Source organism: Lepidochelys olivacea (assembly GCF_965140295.1).
Source record: "Lepidochelys olivacea isolate rLepOli2 genome assembly, chromosome: 26".
In the NCBI taxonomy this organism is placed as follows: domain Eukaryota; kingdom Metazoa; phylum Chordata; order Testudines; family Cheloniidae; genus Lepidochelys; species Lepidochelys olivacea.
The window spans coordinates 353,691-371,218 of NC_140436.1; the positions used below are offsets into that span (position 1 = coordinate 353,691).

The window sequence follows — 17,528 nt, forward strand, 5'->3', positions numbered from 1 at the left end:
GGGAAGTTAATGAACACAAAGGGCTTTTGTAGCCCTTTCTTGCTCTCTCCTCTGTGTCTACATGAGAGTCTGCAAACTCCTGCAGACTGTGGCAGTGTCTGCAAAGGATTCCTGGCTAATCTCTGGAGAAATTGGAACTGGTCAGTGGAGCAGGATTAGCTGCCAATGAAGAGGGGAATAAAAATCTGAAAGGGGGCCCAAAAGGGGGAGACATTTGGCACCAGGGAAACCATGCAAACAGGTCCTGCCCTTGCTAGCAACTGTTCATCTCCACTGGTGTTACTGATGCAGGGCGGCTGGGGGAAGATGGTCCACAAGTGACAGCATTTCAAGCACTGTGGCATCTGTCCTGGCTAGACAGGAACACGGAATATGATGTGATGCTGGCAGGCCAGGTGCCAGCTCAAGCCAAGGTCCCCGTGCCTCAGGTGAACAATGACAAATCCATTGATGGAACAAGTCTGGCTCACTTGTGTGTTGGTATTGTTATGATAGATGTTAGGATTATAAGAATGTGTTTAGTGTTTAGACTTTATGGAATGCTGATCTCATAGCATCTGTATCCCATATTGTATGGTAATATCTGAGCATTTGCATTGGGACCCTTGGTAGCTGTGTAAATCACTGGACAGGAGAGAGGGATTAAGGAGTGTGAAATGCTGGTCTCCAACAGAGGGTGTTCTGTCCTGCCCCACAAGGAAGGCCCCTCAACACCAGCCAGACTAGAGAGGGACATTAAAAAGGACAAAAGACCTTGTTGTTTACTCTCCCCCTCCAATGAAAATGGGTCTTGTTTACTCTCCCCCTCCCATCAGCTGAGTTTGCAGCGCAAAGCAGAAGAGGGGAAGGGAATAAAACCCCCTACCATGGAGGAACTGGAGCTCCTGAGCTGACTGCATACCTGTGTCAGGGTGGCACGTACACAAGAATTACACTCTGGATCTAGGAACCTGCCTGCTGCATTGTGGCACCTACTGCTAGAGTGAAGGCTCTGCCAGTGATTCCATCAGAGCCGTGGGGCCTGGCGTGCGCATGCACATGTCCGAAGGGGATTGTTTTTTAAAGGAAACCTTTTCTAATAAGGCCTGAGCTCTGCTGCCACTGCTGTAACTTGGAGCAAGCCCCTGCTGGGGTTAACCCGCATCTCTCCATCATACAAAGCATTTGGCAGGCTCCATTTTTCATGCCTGCATCTGAGCACATCCCAGAGTACTCGCTGCGATGAGCGCTTTCCCAGGGACGGGCTCAGCTGATTTGCAAGCATCCAGGTGGGTGCAGCTGGCTCAGCCATTGCTGTGAGCACCCCAAAGTCATGTTTGTGCTCAATGGCCTGCCCACATGTAGTCACGTCAGGTTCTGAGGCATCTGTTGGCATGGCCCCAAGGCATCCAGATCACCACAGGTCTGCAGTCAGCACATGGGTTCCTGATGAATGGGAGCTAAAAACAGAAATGGAGCACTGTGCTGTCTTGTGTTCACCTAGCGCTTTGCAAACACCAGCTAATTAATCACCAGGCACCTGAGCAGGGTGAATAAAGCCACTGGCACCCTTTAATGGAGAGCAGAATCTGGTCTTCCAGCCTGGAGTGCCAAGTAAATGCTCGCCCATCAGTGTTCATAGTGCACCCATTGTCATGGTATTGGAGCACAGACCGTCTGGAGGGGCTGTTTCCAAGGGGTCTGTTCTCATGAGCTGTGCCGTAACTTCCCGCTTCCTGCTCCAAGTAGCTTAGGGCTAACTTCCCTTCTCCCTGCATGCAGGAATCTCCAGGAGGGAAGGCTGGAGCTGGCATCTGCCCTGTGACTAGGAGAAGGAAGTTTCATTGTGTTGCAGTAACATGTAGGGATCAGGTCCCCTTGTGATGGTGCTACACGCACAAGGTCAGAGGCAGTCCTGTCCCTGAGCAGCTTTCAGACGAGGAATTCTGTCCTTACTGTGTCTCATGTTTCCGAGACCTGCCCTGCACTTTTCCTGTTTGAAAGGCAGGGTTCAGGTGCCTGAGGTCGGAGCCCCATTCACCTGCCTGCAGACGTGTTTAGAAAGCATGTTCCAGACACCCTGCCCTCTCAAACGCTCAGAGAAGAGCCCAGCCGCTGTTTACCATGGGCCCTGGCATGGGGCAGCCCCCGTAATCTCCAGTCCCCAGGCAGGAGCCTCCCCTCAGCATCTGCACGTGTGAGAGGCGATAGGGCAGAGGTCTGCTGCTGCTGATAAAGCCCTGTGCCTGCTGGGATCTTGGGCACTTGTTTTGGAGGTAGAGCTCACTGTGCATCTGTGCAGACCCCAAGCACGGAGATGGGGGCTTCCCTTTCACCAATAGGGATGCCAGGCCTGCTGCACCTACGGAAAGTGAGTACTCGGGCAGCCTCTAAAGGCAGTGGGGGACTCTTGCAACTCAATTCCTAGGGCAAGGATAGCTGGAAGGCTGTTTACCTATCCTGTCTGGCGTGTGTGTCTGTCGGAACTGGTAGCATGGGATCAGGGCCCCGTGGTGCTGGGCACCTGTGTGTGCACATGGTGAGACAGCCCCTGCCCCAGAGAGCTTGCAGACCAAACAGACGAGAGACACAGGATGAATCATTGTACAGATGGGGGACTTGGCCAAGGTCACACAGGGAGTCAGTGGCAGAGCCAGGAACTGAGCTGAGCCCCTTGTTTCCAGGCTGGAGAGTTAGTAGCAAGACCATCCCTGCTCCCCACGCCAGCGTATTCTGAGCTGATATAGCTGAGGGGGGAGGGAGATTGGCTGCCAGTTTTCTTTTTTAACGGTAAACAGCAGCGGCCAAGTTGTCATCTTTCCTGCCCACCTAAAGCACTGGGTCAGGCGCACTGGGTGGGGTTTCCATGCAGGCTCCATTTGCCTTTGCTGATGAACTGGGGGCTGTGCTGCCTTTGGAGCCAGGCTAGCAGCAACTTCCCTTCACTAGGTGCAGGTGTTGCTCTCAGGGTCCTAGCACAGCTCCCCTTGCCAGTGCAAGGGGGGATCTTTTCTAAGAGCTGTGCTGCAGGCAACCTCCCTCGGGGCCTTCTTCCCTTGATGGCTTAGAGCAGTGGTTCTCAACTAGGGGTCCGGGCTCCCGGGGCACTGCAAGCAGGTTACAGGGGGTCTACCAAGCATGGCTGGCATTAGACTCGCTAGGGCCCAGGGCAGAAAGCCAAAGCCCTGCCACACAGGACTGCAGCTCGGGGCTCCGAGCCCCCCACCTGGGGCTGAAGCCGAAGCCTGAGGAACTTAGCTTTGCGATGCCCCCTGTGGCATAGGGCCCTGGGCAACTGCCCAGCTTGCTACCCCTTAACGCCAGCCTTGGCTTTAATACGCAGAAAAAGCGTTGTTGTGGCACAGCTGGGCGGTGGAGTTTTTACGGCATATTGGGAGGAGGCTCAGAAAGGAAAACGTTGAGAACTGCTGGCTTAGAGAGCTCGTCACACGCACAGCAGCCGGGACAGCATGAAGCCCCCGCGTGTTTCAGCCACAGCGCAGCACCTGCCTCTCCCGCAGTTTCAGCACAGTGATCAGCCACAGCTGTACAGATTCTAACAGACGCTTCTCTGCTCAGGCCTTTGCCCACTGCATCCAGGCAGAGCGGGTGCGAATTAGCCCTGCTGAAGCAGGGCTAGAAAAAATGAGGGGGAACAGATTGTAGAAATTAGAAGCTGCTCACAAGCAACATTTAAAAGCCTTCCCCTGGGCACAGAATGAATCTCTTCGGAAGGAACCGGATTTGGGTCTGGAGCACTGTCGGTGGGTGCTGGAACCCAGCCCCTCTCCTCAATACTGGGAGCCATGTGCAGTGTCTGGGATAGATGAGGCTGGGTGCACCATACGTGCCCTTTGCTGGAGAGGCTGCCCCCATTCTCTGAGCTGCACCAGGCAGGCCCAGAATTTGTCCCTGGTTTTTACCAGCAAGTGGAATCTGTCACATACCTTCTGTGCACTGGGTTTTTCTGGTGTGTTCTCTGCACATCCCCATCTGCGCAGACTCAGCTACATTTATTTGCTGTCATGGTTCAGGAAGAAAGTGCATTAGGAGAGTAAGAGGTAAAAAATCAAGCAGTCACGTTGCTGCTATGTCTCTCTAACCAGCTGTAAGCCCTGGCAGGTTGTAATAAGAGGTGTAATGCATGAACAGCAAGCTCTAGAGGTTTGTCTTAAATCAGAACCTAAAAATAGCATTCCCCACTCAGGAGGCTCAAAGAGCGGGGGCTTCTGCTAGCCTCAAGAGGGAGTGACAGGTGTCACTGGGGTGTGCCTGGCCCATGCTGACAGGAGCTGCAGCCATGTTAACTCTTTCATAGCCTTGGCTCCCCAGTCTGCAGCTCCCTGGCCAGACACCGTGGGATGCTGTTCCATTGACACCTCTGCTGGTGCTGGCTGCCCGGCTGTTGATCAAGGGCGATCGTGAATTTGTGAATAATAGGACAGACTCTTAATCCTGCTTCTCAGAAAACCCATTCGTGTCAAATGGGTGTAGTCTGGGAACAAATTTGCTCAGAGCAGCAGGATTTACGCCCTTATCAAAGGGATTTGATGCCTGCGGTGTGGGCTGTTCCCTGCTTGTGGCACCCTCCCTCTCTGTGTCCCCAAAGATGCTCTGGCTGCAGCTGCCAGCCAAGAGGGACCCACCCACAGGGGGAGCTGAGGAGCATTTCTAATCCTCAGCCACAGCAGCTGTTTAAGATCCTAAATGGCTAACCAGAGCTCTAGCTAACCCGGGCTCTGAGTGCGCCGTACATTGGTGAATGGCAGGCTGGAAAGCAGTCGCCAAGAGCTGGGGTGCGTTATTTGCGTTATTGTGCTTGTCTGTGTCGTTATTTGTGGTCGCAAGTGACTACACATATACGACTGAGGTGACAAACTAGAGGTGGTTCCTGAGAATTTGGCCCCAAAATGAAATATTTGAAATATGGTTTCCTCTCTCACATCCCTGCCAGGGTCTGTGTTCCAAGAGAGAGGGCGCACAGTGGAGTGGGAGTCATGGGTCCTGAGCTCTGTTCCTGGCTCTTTGACTGAGCCGCTGTGAGACCTGGAGCAAATCACTTCATCTCTCTATCTTTGATCTTCCCACTGTAACCCGGGACAGTTGGGAAGGTTTATCCCTGATCCCTATAGGACTTGTGGTCTGCCTTAATCCTTGACCTATGTGCTGGCTGTTAAATGGTTCCTGGAGCCCTAAGGATTAATGGAATCCCTTTGTAGTTGAGAACAATGTGGTCAATGGATGATCTGGGGCTCTGGGTCTTCTCTTGTGTTGGTGAGTACACAGAATCCTTAGGGCTAGCCTGGCTCATGCACTCCAGAGGGTCTCTAGTAGCTAGTTGGGTTTTATTTGGCACAGTCCTCAGCAAGCTGGGTCAGCTAGCAGCCTCCCTCGGTCTCTGTGCCAGTCCCTCCCCCCGGCTTGCTGCCTCTGGTTCTGAAGCTGTGAGAGAGGAATTAAGCTGATGCCACATGTCTCTCTCTGATTGTGAAGGGGAGCGTGCTGGGGGCCAGAAAAGTGCTGCTGATGGCAGTGATCCTTTGCTTGCTGTGGAACTTCAGACAGGCCACAGCGGTCATGCCCCAGTCCAGCCAGCCTCACTGCCTTACGCTAGTGTCTGGGCCAGTTCAAAATACCATTTCCCATTAAAATGGTTAAACTGGGAGCATTTAAGGGGAATGAAAAGGCATCCCAGCTGGCATAAACGCCAGGGCTGCAGATGTGGGGCTAGAAAGTTTCAGATACAGAAGGTGCCTATAACCTAACAAATGGCGGGAAAGGTAACGAAAGCAGCAAAATAAAATGTTTGGAGGTTGAGAAAAGCTTCAGCCCCCCTTTCACCCTAAATGATTTTCCATAGTTGGGGAAGTGCAATATGAATACATTGTACAGCAGTAAAAAAGGAGGACCTGTGGCACCTTAGAGACTAACCAATTTATTTGAGCATAAGCTTTCATGAGCTGCAGCTCACTTCATCGGATGCATTCAGTGGAAAATACAGTGAGGAGATTTATAACACCCATTTTTTCATGTTCTGTATGTATATAAATCTCCTCACTGTAATTTCCACTGAATGCATCAGATGCAGTGAGCTGTAGCTCATGAAAGCTTATGCTCAAATAAATTGGTTAGTCTCTAAGGTGCCGCAAGTACTCCTTTTCTTTTTGCGAATACAGACTAACACTGCTGCTACTCTGAAACCTGTCATTGTACAGCAGTGTTAATGCCATTTCTTCCTGGGCCCGTTAGCATGGGTGCTGCATGCCAGGTCGTGATCACAATGCTGGGTTTGGACCAAAGAGGTTGGTGTCAGGCCCCTGTACTAGGGAACCTGATGAGGGAGCGAAGCAGCCTCTCAGCGCTGTTTACAGGGGGAGGGAGTGGACACTCGGGAGGCCAAAGTAAAGCAAAGGGACCCACTGCGGGCTTAGAAACATGGGAAGAAAATAGCATCCTGAGGGCGGTGCAGCTACAACATCTGGGAAGCTCTGTCCGGACGGCAGACATGCCACTCAGAAAGGCAGTGCACTGGACAGCAGTGGAATGCCAGTGGGGGAGAAGCTTTTGGGGTGATATGGCAGCCACGTAAGACAATGCTCTTTGTTTGGCGCTGCCTGTGCAGAGGCACTGAGAGCCAGGAGGTGGCGGTGGGGGTTTGTCTGTGCTGGGTAGTTTCATTGCCTTAGAACAGGCCGTAAAAGCTGCCAAAGCGCGTAGTGTAGACAAGGGCTGACCTGTTTCACACTCTGTCAGCTGGCTGTGTGTAGCCCTGGGGGACCATAGAGGGCAAGCCAGGACCTGACAGCCCATATCTCCCAGGAGTGCTAGACAGCATGTGTTCTAAGGTGATGCAGCTTCTCAACATAAGCAGCCCGGTGGGAAAGGACTCGGTTGTTGATCTGGGCACCTTGATTTCAGCAAGGCAGGGAGGGGCCATGCAGAAGAGCATGATGAGGTCAGAGAGCAGGTGGGATGGATTTATGGAGAAGATTAGAAATGCTACTTGTGTCTAATTTGGCTAAATGACCACAGGGACTATGGCTACGTTAGCCTTCACCTCCCCCCAAACCCAAGGAGGGAGCAATAGGCCAATGCTGCCAGCATGTTCACCACGCTGTAGATCTGCTTTGAGCAGAGTTACACAGCACAGCCCCCCACTAGCAGAGGCGCTGTGCTGTGAGACGCAGTGCTGGAGATCTGGAGGGCAGAGGCTGATAGACCCAGCCGAAGGGATCTGCGATAACTGGCCAGGTGGTGAAGGCGGTGAACACAGGGAGAGGATTGATTTAGGGGGAAGCTAGGAGCACTGGATGGAAATGAAGAAAGGGCTGAACCTCAGAAACCATTTCCCTCTGTAGCCATCTATCTGATGGCAGAGTCATACCCCAGGGAAGCGGTGGAAGCCCCGGCTACTGGGACCACTTAATCCCAGTGTTAATTAGTATTCCAGTGAGTGGCAGGTGTCAGCTTCTTGGAGCAGGGGCCTTCTCTGTCTGTTTTCTGTACAACACAGCTGCATGCCAGTGGCAAACCATACTGCAAGGGATGAAGCCCATGCTAATGTGCTGGAGGGAAGTGTCTTGCACTGGTCTCCAGGGAGTGGACAGGAGTCCTTCCTACCCCTGCTCCGTTTCTCACTCCAAGTCTCCGAACCTTTGGCTTTGTTTCACGTCATTGACAGGCTTCTCTGGCCACTTTGTGTCCAAGGCCAGCGCTGTCCAGCAGCACACAGGGTTGGCTGTCCATCAGCTTGGCTGTGTGGCTATCCATCACTCACCCCTGGTGCTGTTGAGCAGTGGGGATACCCACATGCAGGCAAAGGCAAAACTGCCTCTTCCCCTTAGCACTGCAGCCTGTCTCTGGGAGGGGGCTGCTGCCCTGCGATTGGCAACTCCGTTACATGCCCAGTCCTTCACTGGTATGCACGGTCTGTCTGTCAAGCACCTTACATGGCAGGGACAAGGTGAGTTTGGGGCAGTGGACTGTCCTGACCTGTTTCAGAGTAACAGCCGTGTTAGTCTGTATTCACAAAAAGAAAAGGAGTACTTGTGGCACCTTAGAGACTAACCAATTTATTTGAGCATGAGCTTTCGTGAGCTACAGAGCTGTAGCTCACGAAAGCTCATGCTCAAATAAATTGGTTAGTCTCTAAGGTGCCACAAGTACTCCTTTTCTTTTTGTCCTGACCTGGTTCCTCCAGGTTGACTCATGCCTGTGATGGGAGCAGCTTTACATCCTGTCTTGTGTCTGATTTAGCTGAGATAAAGCACGGCACATGCTGCTCCTGAGCCTCAGACATGTGGATTTGCAAGCAGATGTCAGCAGGACGCTGAGCAGGGGCCGCTAAGTACCTTGCTGATAGGAGCACATGGCTTTCCAAAGGAAGTGGAGGAGACAGGAGGTTGCATCCGATGAAGTGAGCTGTAGCTCACGAAAGCTTATGCTCAAATAAATTGGTTAGTCTCTAAGGTGCCACAAGTACTCCTTTTCTTGAAGCTGTAATGTTATCACAAGTGGTAAAGCTCAAGAGACAGACGTGCATTAGTGGATTAACTGGGTTGAATTGCTTTCAAGTTCTCCGCCTGAGAGCAGCCCAGGGAAACTTCACTCAGCAAAGCCCTATGATAGAGACGGCTCTGCTGCGTGTGCTTCCTTGCCAGCAAGGACTGCAGAGTCCTAGGATGTGTCTACACTGCTGCCTGGCCATGACTGCCCTGACTCGCAGACCCCGCAAGGGGGGAGCGTCTCCGAGCCCAGGCCCAGCCCAAATGCCTACACTGCTATTTTTAGCCCTGCAGCCCCAGCCTGAGTCAGCTGAGCTGGTCTCTGAGACTTGGTGCCGCAGGGTTTTTATAGCTGTGTAGACATACCCCGAGAGTTCAAGGCCAGAAGGGACACCCGGTCATCTAGGCTGAACTCCTGTATTTCACCAACACCCGCCCACTAACCCACCAACTTGTGAGACCGAAGTGTCACAGCCCACAGGAGACTAGACTGCTGTGTACCACAGGCAGCGAACAGGGAGGACCAAGGTGCCCCAGTGCTTGAGCCTTCCCCCTAAGTGGCAGGGAAATGATTAAATGAGGTACATCTACTTACACGGTAGAATCCTGGCAAGTGACCCACACCAACATGCTGCAGAGGAAAGGGAAACCCCCACAAGGTCACTGCCAGTCTGGCCTGGGGGAAAATTCCTTTGCAGCCCCACACATGGGGTCAGTGAGACCCTGAGAGTGTGAACTAGAACCAGCCAACCAAACACCAGATACAGAGAATACTGGGTGCCACGGTAGTCCACAGAGCCCTGGCCCACCCTGCCCAATGTCCCAGCTCTAGCTGTCACCATTGCTGATGCTCCAGAGGAAGGAGACCAGCCCCCTCTCAGGGGACCCTTTCCTGACCCAGGCTGAAGCCCTGATCCTTGAGCTGTTAGGAACATAAGACAAACTGGAAGTGAGCCCCAGGGCTGCTGAGCCCTGCTGTCACGGAGTCCCTGGGCGATGCTCTGGAACTGCTCCCCATGAAGCCAGTCAGGACTCTGGGGTAGTCGCCTTTCTGTGAGCAGCCTGTCTGCAGGACACACAGCTCACACAGCTTCCACCTTCCTGGGTCTGACCTCGGAGCATTCAGCATCCTCTGCCCCTCCGTGCGCTTCCCCCCAGCGAGTCCACTCAGGTGGGGCTCCTGGGGAAGCCAGAGGGTCCTGCACCCCAACTCCGCAGTCAGACGTGACTCTCAGCCAGCCAGTAAAACAGAAGGTTTATTAGACGACAGGAACATGGTCTAACACAGAGCTTGCAGGTGCAGAGAACGGGACCCCTCAGCTGGGTCCATTTTGGGGGGCAGTGAGCCAGACAACCACGTCTGCACTTCACTCCATGTCCCAGCCAGCCCCAAACTGAAACTCCCTCCAGCCCCTCCTCCTCTGGGCTTTGTTCCTTTCCTGGGCCAGGAGGTCACCTGATTCCTTTGTTCTCCAACCCTTCAGCTCTCACCTTGCAGGGGGGGAAGGGCCCAGGCCATCAGTTGCCAGGAAACAGGGTGTCGGCCATTCTCTGTGTCCAGACTCCTGCACACACCGGCCCTCTAGGGCTCTGCAATGATCATACACCCTTACCCCACCACCTAGATACTTAAGAACTGCCTAGGGGAAACTGAGGCACCCCCATACTATTCAGAGGAAACATTAAGAAGAGACCCACTTCGTCACACCTGCCCCTTCCATCACACACAGACTTGTCAGACAATCATACTCATATGTTCGTCCAGCTGTCTCTTAAAACTAGTTGTTTGGCCCCACCACTCCTATTAGGAGGCTGTTCCAGAACCTCACCCTCTGATGGGGAGAAACCTCCTTCCAATTTCCAGTCTGAATTTCTGCCTGGCCAGTTTTTACCCATTTGTTCTTGTGCCAACATTGTCCTTGAGGACTCCTGGGAGAGTGGAGCCCACTTCATGTCTGCAGCCACTGCCTCGCGGGGGATTGGGATTAGCACACAGGCACCTGCACAACTCACCCTTTCCTGAGCCCCCATGTGAGTGTGGAGGCATCTGCCCATTCTGCTAGGTTGCAGGATAGTCTGGGGCTGTCACAGTGGGTTCCCGGATCCCGAGGCGGACAAGGCTGGGTGCAGTTTTGTGGGTCACTCGTCTGCTGGCAGGGGGGTGGAGGCCGAGAAATGGTGTCTGGAGAATATTTAACATCAGAAGAGATGTTTAAGTTGCAGTGGGTCCATTGCCACTGTCACTGTGGCTGGCTGGGGTCTCCGAAGATGCATCACAGAGATGCCGGGGGAAGGAGGAGGGGCTTAGCTAGATGGGTGAAAACTGTTATAATAATTGTACTGATTGAGATGGAATAAATGGGTTTATGGGATTAGTATAATTTAGTCACCATTCAACATCAAACAGTATTAAATGGTTTTAACACCTCTAGCCCATTTATTCCTTCTCAATTCCCAGAACAGAACCCTTGGTGCTGCCGCTGCTGGACTCGCTGGCAGCTCTGTTTGTGTTGGGGGGGATGCCAGCGGCAGGAGCTCTCTGCGTAGGCTCCAGCTGTGCTGCACGTCACTGGCTGTGAGGGGAAAAGCATAAAGGCCCGTTCAGAGTCGGAGCTCAAAGCGATGGCAAATCGCCTGGCTCTCAGCTCACCGTTGCCAACTCTGTCCACGTATCTATTCAGGGGACACCATCATAGGACCTAATCACATCAGCCGCACCATCAGGGCTTGTTCACCTGCACATCTACCAATGTGATCTATGCCATCATGGGCCAGCAATGCCCTTCTGCCATGTACATTGGCCAACCTGGACAGTCTCTACGTAAAAGACTAAATGGACACAAATCAGACGTCAAGAATGATAACATTCAAAAACCAGTCGGAGATCACTTCAACCTGCCTAGTCACTCGATTACAGACCTAAAAGTCGCAATATTACAACAAAAAAACTTCAAAACCAGACTCCAATGAGAGACTGCTGAATTGGAATTAATTTGCAAACTGGACACCATTAAATTAGGCTTGAATAAAGACTGGGAGTGGATGGGTCATTACACAAAGGAAAACTATTTCCCCTTGCTTATTCCCCCCCCCCACTGTTACTCTCACCTTCTTTCAGAGTAACAGCCGTGTTAGTCTGTATTCGCAAAAAGAAAAGGAGTACTTGTGGCACCTTAGAGACTAACCAATTTATTTGAGCATAAGCTTTTGTGAGCTACAGCTCACTTCATCGGATGCATTCAGTGGAAAATACAGTGGGGAGATTTATATACACAGAGAACATGAAACAATGGGTGTTATCATACACACTGTAAGGACAGTGATCACTTAAGATGAGCTAATACCAGCAGGAGAGCAGGCTCATCTTAAATGATCACTCTTCTTACAGTGTGTATGATAACACCCATTGTTTCATGTTCTCTGTGTATATAAATCTCCCCACTGTATTTTCCACTGAATGCATCCGATGAAGTGAGCTGTAGCTCACAAAAGCTTATGCTCAAATAAATTGGTTAGTCTCTAAGGTGCCACAAGTACTCCTTTTCTTCTCACCTTCTTGTCAACTGTTGGAAATGGGCCATCCTGATTATCACTACAAAAGGTTTTTTTCTTCTGATGATAATAGCTCACCTTAATTGATTACTCTCATTATAGTGTGTATGGCAACATCCATATTTTCATGTTCTCTGTGTGTATATATATATATCTTCCTACTGTATTTTCCACTGCATGCATCTGATGAAGTGGGTTTTAGCCTATGAAGTGGGTTTTAGCCTACAAAAGCTTATGCTCAAAAAAATTTGTTAGTCTCTAAAGGTGCCACAAGTCCTCCTCGTTCTTTCTTCTCACAGAGCCGGGCTTGGCTAGCTGCTTGCTATGCTCTGGCCATTCCACTGCAGGTGGTGGAGGGGCCTGGGGAGCTCTGCAGCATCAAAGCACTGGGGTCACACAAGAAAACCCATGGGGATGCGCCAGCAAAACGGATCTGGGTGCAGAATTGCTTCCTAGAGAGTGGCCCTGGGAGCCATCTGGCAGATGCCAGCGCTTTCCCCAGCCCTGGGAAGCAGCACTGGGGTTTGCTTTTGGTGGATTCCTCAGGCACCTTTCTCTGGGGCTGCCAGCCTGGGAAGAGTGAGTGCGGTGCGTAGATGTGCTGGACGGCCGGGGGATCCCTGGCTCAGTTCACAGGCCTTGGGATCTCTTCTCTGCCATGTCCCTAGCCAGGTCATCTCCCTGGATCCTCTATGTGCACCTCTCCCCTCCCGCACAGGGAAGGTCCTCAGCAAATTGGAAGCTATAACAAGTATTCCGCTGCTGCTGTCCACCGATAAATATGACAGATGTGCACCATGCCATTGTTATTCAGCGTTTCCAGTGCAGTCCGGCAGACGGGGGGAGGAGGGAGCTTTGTGCTTGGTGCTGTACAAACATCCAGAAGTGACAGTCCCTGCCCCAAGTCGTGTACAGTCCAGCAGACAAGGAGAGTGGGGTCACAAGTGTCGTACACGTGCCTATCCTTTAGTGTGTCAGGAGCAGTGATCGCTACGCGCTACCTGCCTAGCTCAGTGGCTGAGGCAACGTTGCTGAAGCAGCCTCCAGTGTTCCTAGCAGCTGGGGCTGAACTCACGTTGCTGGGTGTTTGCCTGGAAAACATTATCTGCTCAGAGCTCCAAAGGCAGCAGCGAGCTCCCTGGGCTGATATAAATGTGTCTGTGTTTCATGGAACAAGGTGGAGTTACTAATAACCTCCCTTCCTTTATCAGCCTTGTGCAGAGCTGCCTGGGCGGGACTGAAGGGGAGGAGATGAGAGTAGGACTCCGTCACTGTCCAGTGTCCTGAGCAGTGAGCTGGGACATCCATCCTCTGATCACGGGCCTGGAAACCCAGCCTGAGCCCAGGCTTAGGGACTTGCACAGTCACTCACGTATGATTTGTTAACTACAGGAAGTTTCTAGCCTTTCTGTTTGCAGAGAGCTTCAGTAGTGCCCAAGAGCAGCAGTTACTGCAGGGGACTAGGTGCCAGGGCTGAGGTTGCCCCATTGGCTCTTCCAGCTGCTCACTGCGGGCTTTGGGCAGATACTTGGGCCTGTGTTTCAAAAGTGGCTCCCAATTTGGGTGAATCCCACAGAGGCTGGTTCAGTGAATGCAAAGTGAGTCTGAACCGAGAGCGTAATGTGTATGTTGCATTGGGCTGGACTGCTTGGAAGAGCCCAGCGCTCGGGACTGGAAGGGAAAGCCAAGTGCAGGGGAGGGACAAGGGTGAGAGTAAATCGTCAGCAGAAAGCAGGTAGAATAAGAGTAGTGTCAAGTGCTCCTCTCTGGCCGTTCATCCTGGGCGTTGCGAAGCCCTTGGCAAAGTCTGGGTCTGATCCTTCTCCCATCAAGTCTCTCTTGTCGTTGCGTTCAGTGGGCAATGCCATACCCAGCATCTCATGGGATCAGGGCCTGTATACGCATGATCCCCTGGAACACAGTGCGTCTGGGGAGGATTCGGTACCTGTTTCAGAGTGCAAGTGCTGCAGGACAGGGAGTCAGGAAGAATATCTCCTCCTACTGGACTACACTGTCCCGGAAAACTGCCCGGGAGACGGAAAGGGACAGAGCCTCCATCCAAACAGTTTGAAGACAGAAAAATACAAATGGCTTCTCTGTGTATGGAGACAGTGAGTGGGTGTGTGTGTGCGGCCGTGCAAGCACTTGTGTAAGTGGCAAGCGAACATCCTAAGATGTGTCTGTGTGTGCAGGGCTGGTGGCAGACACACCCTTCTGAGCTCCTCTCGACCTGCCTGCCCTTATTTTAAGAATGATGCAGAAGGTCCTTTTGTTGGAAATTAGCCCTGTTGTGTCATCCCCTTGGTACTTTTTCAATGGCTTAGTTCATCTGCTCTGGCCTCTGACATGGTGACTCACCGACGTAGCAGAGAGTCGCCATGAAAAGACACCCAGAAGTGACAGACAGACGCGCTGTGGCACCAAGAAGACAGTAGAGTCACAGATCTGTTTCCTGTGCCACTCACATCCAAGCTGAGCTGTCCTCTCTTCTCAGGCTGTCCGCGTTGTCTGGCTGCTGCTGTCTGACATCCTAGGATGCGATATGCATCCCTGAGACATGCATGAGGGTTGTGGGGAGAAAAGCCACAGTTTGCCTGGCTCCCCCAGGCCTCAGCCTGGTCTGCAGGGCCCTGTCCCCCAGCAGTTGGGGGCCACAAGCACACCGTAGCCTCCCTCCCTGGTGGCATGTGTTGCCCATTGAACGCTAGGCTCCTTGGCATGTCTTCTGAGCTCATCCTCTCTGCTGTTCTCAGGAGGGCACCTGCAGCTCCGACCCATGCCCTGGCCTGGGCAGCAGTCAGCTGCTTTCTGGAGGAGGCTCAGTAGTAAATATCCCAACTGACAGAATAATGGAGAGAAAATGAACCAATTCCATTAGTGTCTGGCGAGCCCTGCAGGGCCCATGCTGGAGCGAGGAGGGAGCCTGTATTTTTAGCCAGAATGCAGTGTAACTCACTGGCTTGCACAAAGCTGGGGAGTAGCTAGCAAAGGAGGGGGAGAGGGGAGACCAGGTTCGGGTTTCAGTTCAAGTGCTGGACTATGGCAGTTCGACAGGGCAGGTCCGGTCTAGATGCGGCTGTGAGTATTCAACATGCCTCTCCTTTGTGCACCAGGCGAGCTCTGCTTTGCTTTTCTGTTTGCTTTCTAGCTGCATTCCTGGCCACCTCCCTGTTCTGCTCTGTGCTGGGGCTTTGGCAGCCATGGGCTGTTGGAGCCCGTGGAGTTATCTCATTTTAATCTTTGCAGCGCTATGTGTGAGTTATGGACAGGGAAGCTGTACTGTGCTCTGCTCTTCCAAGGGGATTTCTCTGCAAGGTCTCTGGGCAGTGGCTGAAATGCCCACACCAAGCTGAGGTGCTGCCCTTCCGTGGCTCCTGACTGAGCAAAGGAGGCTTCTAGCAGGATTCAGAGCTGGAAAATCCCTCTGCATTGAGGCTGCAACATAAAATGCTCAGCTCTGCCCTGTTGTGAATCGTGGGCTCTCCAGCTCAGCACCCTGAGCTCAGCGTGCAAACTGTGCACTGCTGAGCATGGCACAGGGACATCTCTGGCTGCAGGTCCTGTCTATCACAGTAGATAAACCTGATTGAGCAGAAGGCATCTCAGTGCCACGCGATGCCTTCCTCGTTACTCTGCACCATAAACAACGGGTCGGTCCCTGGAGTTGGGTCTTCCTCGGAAGGCTGGAGGGAGCCAGCAGGCAGGGGGGTTCACACAGTCTGTACACGCTCGCCTAGCATGAGGAGGCTGCTCTGCTGTGATCAGAAACCGCAGCACGGCCTCCAGCACCTCTTCCCTGTAATGCCAAGTATGCTAACACCAGGAGCCTTGTTAGCCAGTGCTGGGTCCAGTGGCTCCCGCAAGAAATGCGGCTGAGGATCTTGCTGCACATCCTTTTGGGGCTGAATGGTAGCAAGGACTGGGTGAGCCTGGTGGGCTGGATGCTACTGGGGGCAGCCAGTGCTGCTTTGACGGGACCTCCGCCCAAGTAGTAATCAGACTCTTGTTTCTCTGGTGCATGGGATTGGATCAATAGCCGGGGCTTGGCTGCATTTCCCTGGAGCGGGAGCAGAGAGGTCAGTCGGTACTGGGTTATCGGACCAAGAGGCTGCAGTTGGAGTGGAGAGAGAGCTGGGTGATGTCCTCACTCTACTGAGCGAACCCACAACTACTGCAGAGAGAGAAGAAGAGAGCCTCAGGCCCAGACACTGCTTCAGCCTGCAGCCATGGTACCACTGGCTTGTGTAGCAGCACCCAACACTGTGCATTGTGCGTTCCAGAAGGAACCGTCCCTGCCCTGAGGGCCTTGCAGTCTCAGGGTAGCACCCAACGGAGCTCATGGGCCGGGCTGAGTTGGGCCAGGCCCCTGAAGGAAGCAGCACTGGTGATTATATGCCACCTCTTGCTGGGTCAGAACAGAGCAGTGCCCCGTCTGGCATGAGGGGTGTTATGCTGCAGAAGCAGCTGCCTTTCCACTGAGTGGGCCTGCCCACTTGCCAGACATATTCCAGGGCACCTTGTGAAAGATGACTCTAGGGGTCAGATTGCTAAGAGCTCAGACTCAGTGTGCCATGCTTACCTGAATATCTGGCCCTAGGTGTGTTAACTCTGGTGTCCTGGGCAAATCCCAGCCTGGGTCATCACCTACTGCCACTCAGTGTTTGCCCCATAGTTTCAGCTGGATTCACTGTTCTTTACTTCCTATCCCAAGTTGTTGCATAGTGTTACTTAAACAGGGGCTGCATCACCCCAGAGGTGGCTGCATTTCAGTGGTGGCTGGATTCCTAGTTCCTGTTTGTGAAATGTTGTGTGATCCTTCAGGGTGCAAGGCGCCCAGTAAATGTGTGTTACCGTCATTACTTCCATTGATTTAGTACAGGTTTCAGAGTAGCAGCCGTGTTAGTCCGTATCCGCAAAAAGAACAGGAGTACTTGTGGCACCTTAGAGACTAACAAATGTATTAGAGCATAAGCTTTCATGGGCTACAGCTCACTTCATCGGATGCATAGCGCTGCGACACTGTGATCCCTTCTAGACCCATTTGAAGGTTTTTCTTCAGATAGCAGAGTTGGTTTTATTATAATTGTAGTTTAACCCACACCAGTTGTTGTAGTTTCTGAGCCAAGAGACCCGGCTCTTTCCAAGTCACTTCTCACATCCTTTGAGCATCTCCGCCCCGTCTCGCTTTGCTCTGCTGCTAACAAGTCATGATTTGCTTTGAAAATGTTACCGAACCGTGGCTGGGGCCTGCCAACTCTGGCAATAGGTGCTCGTCCGTAGAGAAAGGATGGCCGTGAGCCTACAGCTCTGGACTGGAACACTGGAGATCTGGGTTTCTGGCTCTGCCATAGATTGCCTGTGTGATTCTGGGCAAATCTCTCTAGGCCTGGTCCCCGTATGCGACAGAAGGGTGGTTATCTTTCCACCCGGCCAGTCTGGCCTGTCTACAGCATAAGCTCTTTAGGGCAGGGACTGTCTCACTGTGTATCTGTG

The 17,528-nt window shown here is 52.6% G+C and overlaps 1 protein-coding gene across 4 annotated transcripts in view; it reads left to right on the plus strand.

Annotated features, from left to right (window-relative positions):
- ANK1 (ankyrin 1) overlaps positions 1-17,528 on the plus strand; it is a 129,714-nt gene that overhangs the window by 57,449 nt on the left and 54,737 nt on the right. Inside the window, exon 1 of one of the 4 annotated variants that reach the window (XM_084615180.1) lies at positions 2,265-2,350. The exons of 2 other annotated variants lie outside the window; for them this stretch is intronic. In XM_084615180.1, the coding sequence (XP_084471306.1) occupies positions 2,297-2,350 (54 nt within the window). In that variant the 5' untranslated portion in view covers positions 2,265-2,296. Of the gene's footprint in view, positions 1-2,264; positions 2,351-14,980; positions 15,114-17,528 lie in introns of those variants that run through there. One more of the 4 variants, XM_084615181.1, reaches the window with a different exon arrangement.